The sequence below is a fragment of the Sorex araneus genome, chromosome X (genome assembly GCF_027595985.1).
Source record: "Sorex araneus isolate mSorAra2 chromosome X, mSorAra2.pri, whole genome shotgun sequence".
In the NCBI taxonomy this organism is placed as follows: domain Eukaryota; kingdom Metazoa; phylum Chordata; class Mammalia; order Eulipotyphla; family Soricidae; genus Sorex; species Sorex araneus.
The window spans coordinates 258211908-258229301 of record NC_073313.1 but is presented as its reverse complement, the minus strand read 5'-3'; the positions used below and the strand labels follow the sequence as shown (position 1 = coordinate 258229301).

At 42.1% G+C, this 17394-nt stretch overlaps 1 protein-coding gene across 9 annotated transcripts in view; it reads left to right on the top strand.

Moving 5' to 3' along the window:
- Positions 1–8684, top strand: part of DOCK10 (dedicator of cytokinesis 10) — a 314615-nt gene extending 305931 nt beyond the window's left edge. For 6 of the 9 annotated variants that reach the window (XM_055120250.1, XM_055120249.1, XM_055120251.1 and 3 more), the window contains 5 exons: positions 947–1137; positions 2770–2870; positions 3061–3199; positions 4980–5055; positions 7925–8684. In XM_055120250.1, coding sequence (XP_054976225.1) covers positions 947–1137; positions 2770–2870; positions 3061–3199; positions 4980–5055; positions 7925–7986 — 569 coding nt within the window. In that variant the 3' untranslated portion in view covers positions 7987–8684. The remainder of the gene's footprint in view (positions 1–946; positions 1138–2769; positions 2871–3060; positions 3200–4979; positions 5056–7924) is intronic. The other 3 variants (XM_004610790.2, XM_055120247.1, XM_004610789.3) reach the window with 1 other exon arrangement.
- Positions 8685–17394: the final 8710 nt, after the last annotated feature.

Genomic DNA, 17394 nt, shown 5'->3' with positions numbered 1-17394 from the left:
AGTTCTCCTGTTAATGGAATCAACCAGCATTTAATAAGCGCCGGTGGGGCACTGTTCTGGCAATTCAAATTACTAAAACATAGTCCTTGCGCACAGGCGGGTAGGAGAAGAGCCAAATAAAGCCCATCTTTCCGGAGAGCACAGCCTGAGAAATGAAGTGGGAACCCAGGGGAGAGTCTCCCCAGGCACCTGGAGGGGAAAAATAAGCGAAAGTGCTCTGAAAAGATGAGAGTGAAGGTTGTCTTGAAAGGTGAATGGGCCTGGATTATGCAATAAATCCCGGATCGCGTTGGCTTCCAAACGATGAGAAAGTTTGCCTCTAGTGGACTTTTCCAGTATTGTTTCAATGGAAAAGAAAAATCAGAGCTAAGCCATTACATAACATAGCCCATTTCATTTGTATTTAACCATTCTTTACCGAGAGTTCAGTAGGGTTTTTGTTTTTCATTGAGTTGCCACTTGTGCGAAAGGTTTTCTCTTTAGTGTTTGCAGACTCTACATGTCCCAGTCCAGTGCTGAGAATGAGGACATGTTGGTCAGAAATGGGCCAAAGAGCAAAGCAGGTGAAAGTAGTTGGGGCCAACACCAAGGACTGAAAAGGAACATAAAAGCAACTTGTATGCACACAAAAGAAAATGCAGCATGGATTTGGGGTCAGAGAAATAGTACAGTGGGTAGGGTGCCTTGCCTTGCTCATGGCCAACTGGGGTTTGGTCCCTAGCACCATATTTGGTCCTGCCTACCCGACCAGTAATGATTCCTGAGTGCAGAACCAGGAGTAAGCCCCGAGCATCGCCACCAGGTGTGTCCCCAAAACAAAACCCAATAAATGCAGAATGGAATGTGCCCTGAGAAGTGCATCTAGGTGAGATCCACCATCCATGAGTGGGATCGTGTATCATCACTAACGCTCACCCCTTTCCACTCTCCTGGTGCTGGGCTGCAGCAAGCCACTTGTTCCCCTACGTGAAGAAGAGAATACAAGTCATCAGCCAATCAAGCACAGAACTGAATCCCATTGAAGTGGCCATTGATGAGATGTCCAAGAAAGTGTCTGAGCTCAACCAGCTTTGCACCATGGAGGACGTGGACATGATCCGACTGCAGCTCAAGCTGCAGGGAAGCGTCAGTGTGAAGGTGAGTGTAGCCCAGTGCTGTGATGCATGGGGCCGGTGGGACTTGATTTAAAGAGAAAAAAAAAGGTGATTGTTTTGCAAAGGGTACAAGTCACAGTTTATTTGTGGTATCATCTTCCACCTTTGAGTCTTTACAATTTTGTTTGTAAAAATGCACCTTCTGATGTCAAACACCTGAGGAAAAACCTCTTTTTTTTTCATAAGGTGGGGGTCACATCATGCTACTCTGTTCAAACTTGCTAAATTATGACACTTTTGTTGTTAATCTTTGTAGATAGGAACACTTACCACTTTTAAGGGCACAGTTCTGGATTTTGAAAGAAAATGAGATAGGTATGTAACAGGCACAATATTAAGGAAAAATGGGTTTCTGTCAGCTCTTAGCAGTCTGTTACATCTCTAATTTTAGATCCTGACAACCATAAATCTTGCCCTGGAGTTTTCCCCTTTTCATACTGGCAAACTTCCTACCTAAAACCTGATCCTATAGCTAACCACATGGAACATCTTATTCAAGGTCATACACTCGGGGCTGGGGCAATAGCACAGCGGGTAGGGTGTTTGCCTTGCACGTGGTCAACCCAGGTTCAATTCCCAGCATCCCATATGGTCCCCTGAGCACTGCCAGGAGTAATTCCTGAGTGCATGAGCCAGGAGTAACCCCTGTGCACCGCTGAGTGTGACCCAAAAAGTGAAAAAAAAAAATGAGTCTCGTTTACATAGGTATGAAGAAAATAGTTAAAGCAGGTGTGTGGCCAGCAAGAAAGGTGAACCATTGTGTGAAGTTTAAGGAGGATGGCAGTGAATGAATCAGATTCATTCTTTGGTAGCTGATTGACCAAATTCAGGACAATCAATAAAAATTTGAATGAGACTAAGGAGAAAGTACAATGGATAAGATATTTGCCTTGCGTGCAGTGATCTGAGTTCATTCCCTGGCAACCCCATATGCTCCCCCGAGCCCTGCCAGCAGTTATTTTGTTAGAGGTGGCAGATCTCTGCCTGGGGGAGGCTCGGAGAAACAAAAGAACAAAACCAAGACAACTCTTTCTGCAAACGCACAGGGTTTATTCAAGCCAATATAGCTATATTGGGACCTTCAACTGTGCCGGAATAGCGTGGCATAGAAGGCCCCAAACTCAAAAAGCAAGCTGTTTTTATACCCTTTTGGGGGAGAAAAGAAAATCTCACATATCAAAGGGAATCACACCTATAGATCAAAGGGGATCACACGTATAGGTCACTTAATTTGCATATCTAAACATTTGTTGACTGTTAACTGTTTCCCTGCAAATGTTTGCTTACAGTTCCTAGGGCAGTTTGTTGACCCATTCAGTGACAGTTTCCTGCCCAGCGGTAGGTCGCAAAAACATCTTTCAAAGCAGTCAAACAAACAAAGGAAAATTTAACCCTTAACCTGCCCTCCTCTTCAATTTCAACACAGAGCCAGGAGTAAACCCTGAGCACTGCCAGGCATAGCCCCAAAAACCAAGAGAAGAAAATTGAAATTAATCACTTGATTTCAAGGTAATGTGAGAAAAATCAGGATGCTACATTGCTGCTGTTCCAGCTGTGGAGAAGAGCCATGGAGGCCATTAGGTCATTCTTAAGCCATTCCTTTTCTCCCCAATAGGTTAACGCTGGACCAATGGCCTATGCACGAGCTTTTCTAGAGGAGACTAATGCGAAAAAGTACCCTGACAACCAAGTCAAGCTTCTGAAGGAAATCTTCAGGTAAGCCTTTCAGTGCTGGATGTGTCATTCACTGAGTTCCTTCGTTCGGGGAGTCATGACTTCTCCAGAAGCCACCTGACCATTGTCCTTGCCGGTAGCATCATGCATCAGCTGCTTGCCTCTGGGTTGCCCCTTTTCGTGGCTGACCTGACTGCTTGTTTGATTGATTGACTTGTTGCTGTCCCTAAAGGCAATTTGCAGATGCTTGCGGGCAGGCCCTGGATGTGAACGAACGCCTCATCAAGGAAGACCAGTTGGAGTATCAGGAAGAACTGAGATCCCATTACAAGGATATGCTCAGTGAACTCTCGGCAGTCATGAATGAGCAGGTGAGGCTTCGCTAGGGTGGCCCAGGCTGTGGATGCAGAGAAAAGACCCATTTCACCTCCATCCCGAGTCTCTCTCCTTGCTGCTGAAATCACTACACCTTTGTAAACGCATCTTTTCTTCTGTACAGAGCGTTATCCCTTTGCCTCAAAGCAGAGATAAAGCTAGAGAAATAGCCTTAGAAAGAGGACCTAGATACTTTCCCCAGTTTTCATACATTTTATCCAAACCATGCAAACGGTTGGTTTTCTTGAACATAAAGGTCCTGTTAGACCATAAGACACATTGAGTGGCATTTCCATTGAGCCCTAAGACCTCATGATTTCCAGGTTTTGGGGTGATGGTTCACAAGTCCTTGATGCTATGGGTCTTTACACCATCTTCACAGAGAACCCAGGCCTGGGACCATGACTTTATATTTTTAGGTGAGATCACATTCGTTTACACAACTCTATTTGTTTAAGAACTAGATGGTCTTTTAATATCAAACCCCCCTCTAAAGAGGTTGGGCCTTCTTGAGGATGTGTAGAATTGGGATCAAACTCAATCCCTTCTCCCCACAAGATTGTCAGTCATGGCTTCTGGCATATCTCTAGGAAGTTCTATGGGACTTTATACAAAATTTGGACACTCAATAATCACGGTGTTTTGAGGTGCTTGAGAACAAGTGGCTGAAAGTGAAACACTGCTCTTTTTAAAAATTTTACTTGTTTATTTATTTGCTTTTGGGGCCACACTCAGCGATGCTCAGGGCTTACTTCTGTTCTGCACTCCTAGCAGTGTTGGGGAACCATATGGGATGCCGGGGATTGAACCCGGGTCAGCCACATGCACAGCAAACGCTCTGTCCACTGTACTATTGCTCCAGCTCCACTGCCCTTTTTAAAATATATATATATGTATATATATACATATATATATATATTTCCTACCTACCCACAGTTCCCTGCATACATGGGAGAGCCTGGCAAACTCCCTTTGGTGTATTCATATGCCAAAACCAGTAACAATGATGGGTCTCATTCCCCTGACCCTGAAAGAGCCTCCAATGAGGCACCATTGGGAAGGACAAGTAAAGAGAGGCTGCTAAAATCTCAGGACTAGAACAAATGGAAACGTTACTGAGACCGCTCGAGAAATTTGACGATCAACGGGATGATGATGATGATGATAATGATGATGATATTTCCTACCATCCGTTCACTCTCACACTCTACCTGCATATCTCATCTACTATGACTCCCTCTAGGTTTTAGATGTGTTCTTTATAGAATAATGGAGGGGATGGGAGAACTTGATCTCCTCCCCCTAGTGTGCCTTACAACCTAGTAGCTGTTTGTTATTAGTTTCAAATGGTCTAGCACTATCAGCATAAAACTTATCGTTGAAACCTTTTATTCTAATTGCATTTCTCATATATATTTCTTTTTAATTCTTTTTCAGCTCTTTCCACCCACATTTTAAATTCTCCAGAGTAGCTAGAGAAAGATATGGGTACTTAACTTATATAGAAGAGAATTCATCTTCCTGAGGCACTCCCCGCTAGTGGAAAAAGTATTGGTTTGGGATTTTTAAGGGCTGATGGGAATTAAATATTCAGGAGAGATGGCTTGATAGCATGGTGGGGGAACTATAAATCTGAGTATGGAACAGGAAGCACCAACAATGAGTCTGAAAATTGGAAAAGAGAGAGGAAAAATACTTGTCTCCAATTGCAAATTGCCTCTGACCTTGAAACTTTGGACCCAAAAGAAATGTTTTTCTCTCTTTTTTTCCTGGCAGCTCTGTCACGGTCCGTGTTTATACAGCTTCTGTTCTTCTGTGTCTAGTATTTCCCTCAGTACTGTGAGCAAAAGTGGTATGTTTTTCTTTCCTGGTGTTTACGCTGTCCTTTGTGGCCTTTTTGGTCTACCTATCTCTTCCTAGCTGTTTATTTTCTCCAGACATCTCCCTAGGTGGCTAGTCTTCTTCACGTGCTTAATTAGAACAATTTAATTTCTTTTTCAAGGTAGGTCAGTTACAATAAGTACCTACTAATTAAAATTAATGTCAACAACTTGACTTTTACAAAGAAAAATTCATACTCCACCAACTTCTAAAACTTATTTGAGCTCATTTGTATCCAAAACAGAGAATGACTATACCCAAGTGCTAAAACAAATCTATAAAAAAAAAAAACAAGGACCAGGTATTAAAGGGGGGTAGAAAACTTTCCAGGAAAGCTTTGCTGAGAGAAGGAAAATTTTATTCAATGCTTCCTGAAAAGTGATGCAAAGAAAAGAACGCTGGAACCTGTGAGGTTTACAGATCCTGTTCTTCAGTGAAAGAACAGATCTATCTGAAGGAAAGGTCTTCTGGCTCTGAGTTTCTATGTCTATTTGTCACTAAAGTTCTTTTACATGGGACAGTGACCACAACATACTTGATAGCTTAAGAAAATGTGTTTCTTAAAAAAGTTATTATATGGCCATTCGCATTTCTACCTAAGATTAGACAAATTATTTGCTCCTAACTCTGTTGAAGAAATTCTAAAAGAAAAGTATTTAGTTGGTCGTTATCGATCATACATGTCAGTTATCAATAACAAAATGAAAGTTTTGTTATAGGAAAATAAACTATTTCTATCATAATCCTGTATGTGATTTTGAGTTGGTGATAATGAATAATTTCCTGGAATTTACTTTTCCATCACAAACAGCTAGCAACTGATAGGGCTCTGTAGAATTCATTGTATTTGAAATGTGTGCATTTATTTCATCTCATATTAATAAGCAAAAAAAAAACTTGCTTGTGGGAGTACTAAACTTCTTTAATGAAAATACCACTAACTATAGTGTTCATGTTTGAACGCTAGTGGAGGAAAATGAAATTAAATTTTAACATGACCCTGTAATGTAGGAATTTACCATCAGGTGTAATGCATGAAAACCCTCAAATACTTATGCACTCATGTACATATTTAGAAGTAGGTACACATATGAATTTAGATTACACCATTGAAAACAATTATAAAACAATTTTAAAACAATTATAATGGACATGAAAATGGAGGAATATAATACTAACATGCAACTGATTATGCAATTCATTCCAAGAATATCTAGAAACACCTTCGCAAAAACACGTTCAGTGAAAGAAATTTCCATCCATAAAAGAAAGGACATGAAAAAGGATCAATTGGATGTGGCTGTGTAAAGGATAATTAAGGTTATATGACTTGAGTTGTTGAAGAAACAAATAGGTAACAATTACCTTTAGAGGCAGTCAGAATACAACGCTATTTTATAATTTATAAAAAAATTTAAGTATCTCCAGAATATACTGATATCAGATGCTTAATTAGGGTCTGTTCCACCAGTTAGAAGGACGACAGCCTGGTGAAGTCAGTGGAGACAGTAGGTTTCAAATGCAAACTACAGGGGCTGGAGTGATAGTACAGTGGGTAGGGCGTTTGCCTTGCACGTGGCTGACCCGGGTTCGATTCCCAGCATCCCATATGGTCCCCGGAGCACCGCCAGGAGTAATTTTCTGATTGCAGAGCCAGGAGTAACCCCTGTGCATCTCCAGGTGTGACCCAAAAAGCAAAAAAAAAAAGAAAGAAAGAAAGAAAACTACAAAGAAAGGACCAGATCCTTGCTCATTTTTGTTTATTTGGCTTTTGTTTGGGGGCCACACCTGGCAGTGCTCAGAGCTAATTCCTGGCTCTGTGCTCAGGCATCACTGCTGGGAAGCTCCAAGGACCAGATGGGATGTTAGGAATGGAATCCAAGTGGGTCTCATGCAAGGCAAACAGGCTACTCACTGTACTAAGGCTCAGGCCCTAGATCTCTACTATGATGTAAAGCACAGGAGGGGCAAAATCATGACTTTCATATGCTCTTTGGACACATTATTTACTAATTCATTCAAAAACATGACATTTTCAGAAGGATAATTTATGGGGAATAGAGAATATTTGGACACTCTCCTGTTCTTTAGGGACAGAAGTAGCAACTTTATCTGGGGAAAGGGCTAGCAATTGAGCTAAAGCTTTATGAGAAGTTAGTAGAATCCTCAGAACTAGAAACTGCAAGCATTTGTGAAATTTCTTCAACACCAACGCATTCAAAAGGTGTTTGGGCTTCTACTATTGTTCTGGTTGTGTTTAAATCTTGTTATTTGAGCAGATTTGACAAGAAATTTATATTAACATTATTTTCAAAAGCAAAATAAGATCAAAGTATGTATACATACTTTTATATTTCCCTCAATGCAGGCATTTAAATGAAGTTTGGATGCTTCCTTTGCTGCTGGAGTTGTACAATATCCATTATAAATGTTTAGAATAAGAGCAAATTCTGGAATCCTCAGAACCATATGTGAGGTTGGTTCCAATAGGTATCGATTTATTATATCTGATGAAGGAAGGCTATTGTGAAGATACTTTAAAATCGTGCAAAGGGCAGAAAAGATAGTAACAAGGCTGAAAGCACTTACCTTTCATGCAGCGGACCAGAGAGTGATTCCCCAAACACAGTCAGAATAAGTCAATAAAACTTATTTGCTAAAATGCCTAACACACAACCTTGGGAAAATCCTTCAGGGTTACTTTGATAAATTCCTTTTCCAAATCGACAGATTTCCCCCTGGGGAGAAATAAGAGAAAATATTGCTGTGCATTTCAGTTGTGTGTTTTAAGATCTGAACACAGTTCTCTTTCCCTGACGACTGTTTCCTCCTATCTGAAGATTACCTGCCGGCACGACCCATCAAAACACGGAGTGGAGCCAACGTGCAGTCGAGTCATTAGCCGGCCGACCTCCGCCCCCACTGTGCCCACCGTCTCCATCTCTTCCAGTGCCGAAGTCTGAGGCCAGCTCTGCAGCCTCACACACAGTTCTCAGAGAACTTTCTGGATCTGCAGCTCGCTGTGGGGAAGAGAACCAGATTTAATTTATTTGAAGTTTTTATGGTGTTAATATATTTTTTTTACCTCGCTAAGCTTGAGAATTTTGCCAGCCTCCCAGATTTGCACATTTCTATGTTTTTTTTTCTTTAAATAGCATTGATCAACCCGAGATGAATATTTACCGTATAATTCTCACCAACGTGGAGCTCCAAAGTAAACTCGACTTTGCTATCGGTTTCATTATGTTCAAGCCAATTCCTGGTACTTGCATTTTAAAGGTCAAAGTGAATGTTTTTGTAACATTTAAGCATATTTGAGGTGTAAATAGGATATTGTAAAAAAATATGGTTTTTACCAAACTTAAAAGGACCTTTTTAGTTAATACTGATGACAGTGCTAAAATTATATGAATAACATTTTAGATACCATTATATTAAAATATTTGTGTATGTGTACAAAAGTGTGGATAAATACTAATCTTTAAAGTTTGTGGAATTCCCTTATTTGTAATATATGTGCTCTTGAAAAGCAAGGGGCCATGAAATTATGGAAGTATTTTGTTGTTAATAGAAATAAAAATATGGTTACTTTGCATTTGGTTCCCTCTTGAAAAGTGAGTTATTCCTAGAACTTGTTGCTTACATATGGCCATTGACAGCAAAAAAACACACTGGTTGTTTGGGAAACCTGTCCCAGGAGTATTCAGGGGACACTGCCCACAAAATGTTCAGCAGTTGATCCTGTTTGTCCTCGGGAGATTGATTGGTACTAAGGGATCCAACCTGCATTTCATGTCTGATCAGTAAGTCAGGGGCAAGGACTGAAGTATCATCTGTGATGCTCCTCTGAGATGTGAGAGGCCAGGGTTGTATTGGTCCTCAAATTCTAGGAGATGAGTAGCATGATTTAGTTAATGTATAATACGTCAGAATCTCAAGAATCTGCTGATAAGTATTAGTGCCATTCACAAATATTCTGCCTCTACTGTCTATCAATTTGTGGGGGTAGAAATGTACTTTTCCACCTCTTATGAAGTTAGACTTGACATTGTGACATACTTTAACCATTGAACTATAAACAGTAATGGCAGCTTTCCTTACAAGGATCCCTTTATTTCCTTTGATGAAGCATCTTGAGACACAGGGAGGTGGAGCCTCCATCAGCCTGGGTCCCGGTGTAAATGTAATGAGAACACACAGACTGACAGATAGACAGACACCCCTTTTTCCACCATCCTTGTTGGATATATATTCTCAGATGCAGTTTTTTTATTATATTAAAATCCCAAACTCAACTCATAGATTGCCTGTTACTGTCATACTATGAGATGATCTTGGCTGATTCTTTTTTTTTTTGCTTTTTGGGTCACACCCAGCGATGCTCAGGGGTTACTCCTGGCTTTGCACTCAGGAATTGCTCCTGGCAGTGCTTGGGGGACCATATGGGATGCCGGGGATCGAACCCAGGTCGGCTGCGTGCAAAGCAAACGCCCTACCCACTGTGCTATCGCTCCGGCCCCCTAATTCATTTTTTAAAATCAAACTTGTGAGTGATGTTCAGTCAGGAGTGGGAACCACTGGCATATGCCACCTTTCTGCCCAGCCACCTTCCTCACAGTAGCCAACACCAGCAGCAATGCAACTGAGCTGAGCTGCTTCCAAATGTGGAAGGCAAGATGGGAAACAACACCATTTATTCACCTTCAGCACTCATTTCGGAGTCCCAGCCTCCAAGCAGGACTCTGTCGCTGAGTCATCTTTCTGCTCTATAAGATCATTGCCCATGTCAGCACACGGAGACAGATGAAGCATGTGTTTAATACAAGTTACAAAGAAGTGATAGAGGGATATTTTCGCAGAAATTTCTAATCCATTAAGACTCATGTAACTGTTCTTTTATCATATGGAATCTAATGCTCTACTTTAGGAACGGAAGGAAGAGAGGGAAGGAAGGAGAGAGGAAGGAAGGAAGGAAGGAAGGAAGGAAGGAAGGAAGGAAGGAAGGAAGGAAGGAAGGAAGGAAGGAAGGAAGGAAGGAAGGAAGGAAGGAAGGGAGGGAGGGAGGGAGGGAGGAAGGAAGGAAGGAAGGAAGGAAGGAAGGAAGGAAGGAAGGAAGGAAGGAAGGAAGGAAGGAAGGAAGGAAGGAAGGAAGGAAGGTGGGAGGAAAGGAAGTGAGGGAAGACAGGAAGGAAAGGGAGGGAAGGAGTAAGGAAAAGGAGGGAAGAAAGGGAGGGAGGAAGGAAAGAAGAAGGGAGGGAGGGATAAAGGGAGGGAAGGAGGAAGGGAGGGAGGGAAGGAAGAAGAGAAAGAGGAGGGAGAGAGGAAGGAAGGAAGGAAGTGAGGGGAGGGAGGGGAGGGAGGAAAGGAAGTGAGGGAAGACAGGAAGGAAAGGGAGGGAAGGAGGGAGGAAAAGGAGGGAGGAAGGAAGGAAAGAAGGGAGGGAGGGAAGGAGGGAAGGAAGGAAGGAAGGAAGGAAGGAAGGAAGGAAGGAAGGAAGGAAGGAAGGAAGGAAGGAAGGGAGGGAGGAAGGAAGGAAGGAAGGAAGGAAGGAAGGAAGGAAGGAAGGAAGGAAGGAAGGAAGGAAGGAAGGAAGGAAGGAAGGAAGGAGGGAATGAAGGAGGGAAGGAAGGAGGGGAGGAAGGAGAGAGGGAGGGAGGAAGAGAGAAGGAGGGAGGGAAGTGGGAGGGAGAGAGAGGGAGGGAGGGAGGGAAGTGGGAGGGAGAGAGAGGGAGGGAGGGAGGGAGGGAGGGAGAGAGAGAGAGGGAGGAGGAGGATGCTGCCCTGTCCTAGTCCCAAGAAGCCAAGAAGATACACCTTCTGCTTTGCCTCCCACCCAGTGTCCACTTCCAGCTAGAGTCCTCATGACCAGACCCAACCACCTATTCCCCTGCTCCAGGGACACCATCGCTCACGGCTTCCCTGTTCAAAGCTGAAAACAGAACCTCTACAGAAATCACTGGATGGAATCAATATTTTTTCTCAGGTTAGATGCCAAATATTCCTGTTTGACATAAAAGTAGCAGCGTTAGATTACCGTAATGAGTTTCACCCCAAAGCGGTTCCTATACATTGGGACAGACTTGCGACCCCCGAGGGTAGTGACTAAGAGCACTCTGCCTCCACGTCACTGAAACCACCTGCCCGGTTCCAGCGCCCCCCAGTCCTTCCTTGCTGCTCAGACAGAGTCCAACACACGCGTGTCTATCGCTATTGGTTTTTTTTTTTTTCAAAAAGTTATCAACACCCTGTGTCTTTAATGTCTGTTCAAGTAAATGACCAACACATATATCCAAAAACACAGAATTTTAGATCATGGGTAGCCTTGAAAAACCAGACTGTCTAGTAATGCTGGAGCCACACGAGTAGGACCCATGTGAGATTTCCACAGGAGAGCCATCATCTCAAAAGCATGGAGACACTGTTGACGTGATTCCAAGCTTGTCACTGTACCTGTCAGTCAGGGAATTAGACCAGATCAGTCACTCTTGTTCACATCTCCAGTCTGGGGACAAGAGGCATGTGACTAGCCCCGCTGAAACCAACTCTCCATCCAGCTGAGATCATCAGGATGTGGACCACAGACTATCTTCTTCCCAATTATATGAAATACATGCTAAAAGGTTTATTTCTTTGTGGGGTAACTGAGGAGGCTTCTGAATCTGTATTCAGGGGACCCCTATAATGATTTTTTTTTTTGCCCAAGCAAGCTGGAAGCCCAATGCAAGAGATTGAGGATCTGGTGTTGCTTGGACCTTGTGTTGGCAAGGATTGCACTGGCAGTGCTCGGGAGTTTCCAGCCACACCTCAGTAATAGTCTGGGGACCCTGTGGTGTCAGGAATCCAAGGTGGGTTAACTTCAGGCAAGACACACTCCTTAACCCCTCTACTGTCTCTCCAGCCTAAAATAAATATTTTTGAGCTCCAGCAAACTGAAATAGTCCTGAAAGTGTAGCCCAAAACTCAACTCCACAGGATATTTAGACCTACAGACTATAAACTCTCCACTGCGTCATTGGCTAATGATCAACTATAATTTTATTTGTCGAAACACAATACTTTGATTATCAGTGGTTTTGAATAGACAAGAGATTAAATTCTTATTATATGCGTTGTTCCTCTTTAGTTGAACTTTCCCTAAATTTCCTAACCGTTTTACTTAGAATTGTTTTTACCGAGGAGTAAATGAATTACTCCTCGGCAAAAACAATTGGTAGCAAATCTCATTTTGCAGATGGAAAGACTAAAAGACCAGGGATATGATTTCCCTCTGGTGTACCTGGAAGGTTTCCAGCGCGGATAAGTGGTTTGAGGATCTAGGCTGTCAGTTCTGATCTGTCCATCTGTCCACCTCCCCCCCATCCAACCTTCACTGGCTACCTCTCTTTTCATTGTCATTTTAAAGTGTGATATGCTCAGGCTGTAAAATAATGAGTATTCCTTTTCATTTTGGTAATAATTCTCTTGAAAATAGGGCATTTGTTATCCAAACTTCACATCATATGTCCCTAGACTGTGTTCTCATTCATTTTGAAACCAATATAAATGGAATAGTCATTATCCTCAGAATGACACAATGCTTTCTGAAAGCATGGATAGCATTTTTTTTTTATTGAATCACCGTGAGATACAGTTACAAAGTTGTTCACGATTGGGTTTCAGTCATACAATGTTCCAACACCCTTCCCTTTACCAGTGTACATTTTCCACCACCTTGTCCCCCTTCCCTCCGGCCACCCGCACCCCACCCTCAGCCGGCCTCTATGTCAGGTACTTTTCTTCTTTCTTGGATGGGAGCATTTAAGAGGGAGGGATCAACAACAGATTCCAGAATCTTGCTCTGCGGAGGGACTTGTTCATATCTGCAGATGATGACACTTCATCTTAGAATATTCATCAAACACCTCAAGGCAAATACCTCTTTCTTTCAGTACTTCACGGAGCAGCTGGGAAATGAAATAAATTTGAGAACCAATATGATAAAAATGATTCTAAACCAATATCAAATTTGTTCATATTACAGTGATTCCCATATTCTTCGACTTCTACACTAGATCGTAAAAAAATATATATCATATATGTTAATATCTGGCAAAATTATATATTTTTCAGAAAAGGATCTATCACAGACATAATTAGCATTTAGGATTCTCCATCAGAATCTCTTTCTACTTCTAGTTTCATTTGCTGCCTGCTTTCCCCATTTATCCTTAATTTATCTTTAATTAATGGGCTACAAATATATGGTTTGCCTTTTTTAAAAAAAGAGAGAGAAGAGAATTTGCAGCCCCTCCTAAAAGACAATCCCCTTTCCCTGTTTCCTATCCACCTAAATTCAACCCAGGAAAACCATATTTATCGTGCGCGCACACGCACTCGCGTGCACACACACACACGCACACACACACACACACACACACACACACACACACACACACCTACCTCTTGTTTGTGTTGGGCAGTATTTAAACACACTAGATCCACCCTACAGACACATCATTTCTCCAGTATTTTTCCACTGAGTCACTCCCATCCAAGTTTAAAGGACGCATCACTGGTTTAAAGGAAGTGCTCCTGCAGTCATTGGTTGATAGTATGGACACAGTGGTCTGACCTCATTGTTTCCATTCAAGACCAGGCTAAATTAGGACCATGCAGGCTTCATCCCCTACTGAGAAGCTTCCTGTAATTCCTTCACAGTTCAGCCCCGTCCTCTGACCACTCATCCTTTAAGGAGGATTCAGGTAATTCTCTACATGAGAGCGAGGTACTAGGGAAAGGCTTAAAGTCAGGAGTTTTTCCAGAAGCTGTGTTAATTCCTCACCTAGACTTCTCATCCTCTGACCTTTATTGGCAGTGATCATCTGGGTCACCTGTTTTCCTCCTCCCCAAAATGATGTCATTTTTTTCCATTTGTCCATGTTTTCTTCCCAGCCATGTCATAGCCTCCTCGTAGTAAGACTATGTCTTAATCTCTTTGTAGTGGTGCTTGCTCAAATTATTGACCTTAGCTTCAATGTACCTTCATTCCAAGGGTTCATGGTAATAAAGCAGTTCCAGAGAAAAATGTCAGAGCAGGAGATAGGAAGCAGAAAAAGAGAGAGAAAGAAGAGATTATGGGAAGATAGATTTGGAGTCAGACATCTTTGTGGGAACTTGTGTCCTTGAATCTCTTTATGCAGTTTTTTAAGTATCAAGAATAGTCCTTTGGGGTTTCTTTTCATTACTCAACCTTAATCTGGTTTCTTTTTTTTAATTTTTTATTACTGAATCACCGTAAGATAAAGTTACAGACTTACAAACTTTTATGCTTGCATTTCAGTCCTACAATGATCGAGTACCCATCCCTCCACCAGTGCCAATTTTCCACCACCAATGGTCCCAGAACCCCTCCCACCACCCACATTCTTTCCCCTCCACCCCACCCTGCCTCTGTGGCAGGGCATTCTCTTTTGCTCTCTCTCTCCCCTTTTGGATGTTGTGGTTTGCTACAGAGGCATTAAGTAAGCATTATGTTTGGTCTATAGTCTATTTTCAACCCGTATCTCCCATCCCTAGTGGGCCCACCTAGCACCCTTTGCTTGATGGTCCCTTCTCTATCTGAGCTGCTTTTTCCCCTAGCATGTGAGGCCAGCTTCCAAGCTGTGGAATAATCCTCCTGGTACTTATCTCTACTATTCTTGAGTGTTAGTCTCCCATTCTGTTACTTTATGTTCCACAAATGAGTGCAATCTTTTTATGTCTGTCCCTCTCTTTCTGACTCATTTAACTTAACATGATACTATCCATGTTAATTCACCTCTATGCAAATTTCATGACTTCATCTTTTATAACAGCTGCATAGTATTCCATTGTGTAGATGTACCAAAGTTTCTTCAACAGTCATCTGTTCTTGGGCAAATGGGTTTTTTCCAGATTCTGGCTATTGTAAACAGTGCTGCAATGAACATATAGGTGCAGATGTCACTTTTACTATACTTTTTTGCATCTGTGGGATATATTCCCAGAAGTGGTATTGCTGGGTCAAATGGGAGCTCAATTTCTAATTTTTTGAGAAGCGTCCATACTGTTTTCCAAAAGGGCTGAACCAGTCGGCATTCCCACCAGCAGTGAAGGAGAGTCCCTTTCTCCCCACATCCGGGCCAATATCGGTTGCTTTTGCTCTTTTGGATGTGGGCCAGTCTCTGTGGTGTGAGGTGGTATCTCATTGTTTTTATCTGCGTCTCCCTGATGACTAGTGATGAGGAGCATTTTTTCATGTGTCTTTTAGCCATTCGGATTTCTTCCTTGAGAAAGTTTCTGTTCATTTCATGCCCCATTTGTCCTAGGTTAATTATTTATTAGAAATCCTAGCAACCCACTTCATCTTCTCACATACATCCAACACCACTTATCAGTGAGACCTGATACAACATTCTATGTCTCATGGCTACTGAGAAACATGAAAACTTCCAATAAAAGAAGATTAAAAATGAAAGTAAGTTTGTGTGGGATTCTGGATGTTTGAAAGGATCAAAGAGAGTTTTAGTAACTGTGGTTAGCTGTGTCTGTGGCATGCTGTATGCACTTGTACCCACTGGGTCCTGAACCTTAATAAGAAGATCTGCTAAGCAACCACAGCCCCACTCTGGCCAAGAATTCATTAGGATGGAACACTATCAGTATTGCTCTACGCATGAGCACCTGAAGGATGCCATGACTAGAGGGCAGATAAGCAGATAAACTGGGTTTAGCTCATGGAAGATTTAGGTGTTCCAAGTGAGTTATGGAGATGGGCCAAGTCAGCAAGAGAATGAAATTCCTATAAAAATATTCTAATGCCTTTTCCTTCCCCTTGCCTAGATCTTCCGTAGAAAAAGCATGTGTTAGGGGTTGGGAGGTCAGAGAAGAATCATTTGATGGAGAGATTATAAATCACAAGACTCAAGTGAAATGCTGCAGTGACTATCAATGATTGTCATAGCGTGATAAGAAATGGGAAGTAGGCTAAAACATGCCCATACAGGCTTCCAAGGGTTATTTGGAGAAGGCCCTGTTAATTGAGATTGAGTAACTAAGTACATCTTTACAAACAATAGCTTTAAATAACAATTGCATTAAGGATTCTCCATGGAAATCTGCCGAAAATTTTCATTTAATATTAATACCCAAACCATAATGGTTTTGTTTCTTGGATACATTCCTAATGTATAAAGCATATTTACTTTTGAAGCAGATGGATTTTGTTTTTGTTTTGTTTTTTAAAAACTAAACCATCTCCCAAAAGATGGCAGGGAAAACACCCTCTTTAATGGCAAAAAAAAAAATTCTCTCTCAATGTCTATGTTCCAAATGGTCATTAATAAACTGACAATCACAGAGTGGTCACCCACCCACCCTGCTTTACTGATCACTGACTAAATCTCCCAGAAGATGTATGCCAAGCAGTTAAAAGTCATGGAAACACGGGACCTTGCGGCTGAAAACTTCAGGGCACCCTCAGGAGGCAGGAGGGCCAAGCATCCACCCTGCTGAAGTCCCAGTTGAGCCCCTTTCACAGTCCACCACTGGAGCTATGCTAAGGGCTCACCTCCACCACTTCATGAGTATCCTCTGCAGAGATGCTACACTGTGGAGAATTTCAGGTACCCTGTGCCCAGGCTGGGAACTCTGGTATTTCTCAAAGTCAGGCCTGCAGCTTCCCACAGCCCCCACCTCCCAACTTCCGCCAAGCCCTGCAGCCACGCCCACATTCCACATTCCACACCCACTGCCCTGTCGACTCATTCATTGGCCCAGACCAGAGATTCTGAAATCTGTGGACTGCAAGGCCGCTCCTAATTCCTCAATACTGAAATTCTGAGCACACCAAATTAGACGGGAAAGTAATATTGAAGCCAACTGAACGCAGAGCACTAGGACAGATGGCTCAACTAGCAACAAACAGCTTGGTAAATTTTTAGATGAGGGCTTAACAAACTCATGATCAGATATATAATTTTTCACAAAGTGATTTTTTTATATTTATTGATTTTAATGATGAAGCTTTGTTATCTACTCAATTTCAATGCTAGAATTGTATTAAAAGTTGTGGCTTTTGTCTACATTTAAAAATAATAATTTGGGGGCTGCACAGCAGGTAGGGCGTTTGCCTAGCATGCAATGGACCGGTTCGATTCTCAGCATCCCATATAGTCCCCGAGAACCGCCACGAATAATTCCTGAGTGCATGAGCCAGGAGTAACCCCTGTGCCTGGTCGGGTGTGACCCACAAAGCAAAAATAAACAAATAAATAAATAAATAAATAAATAAAATTTTAAAATAATTTTAAAA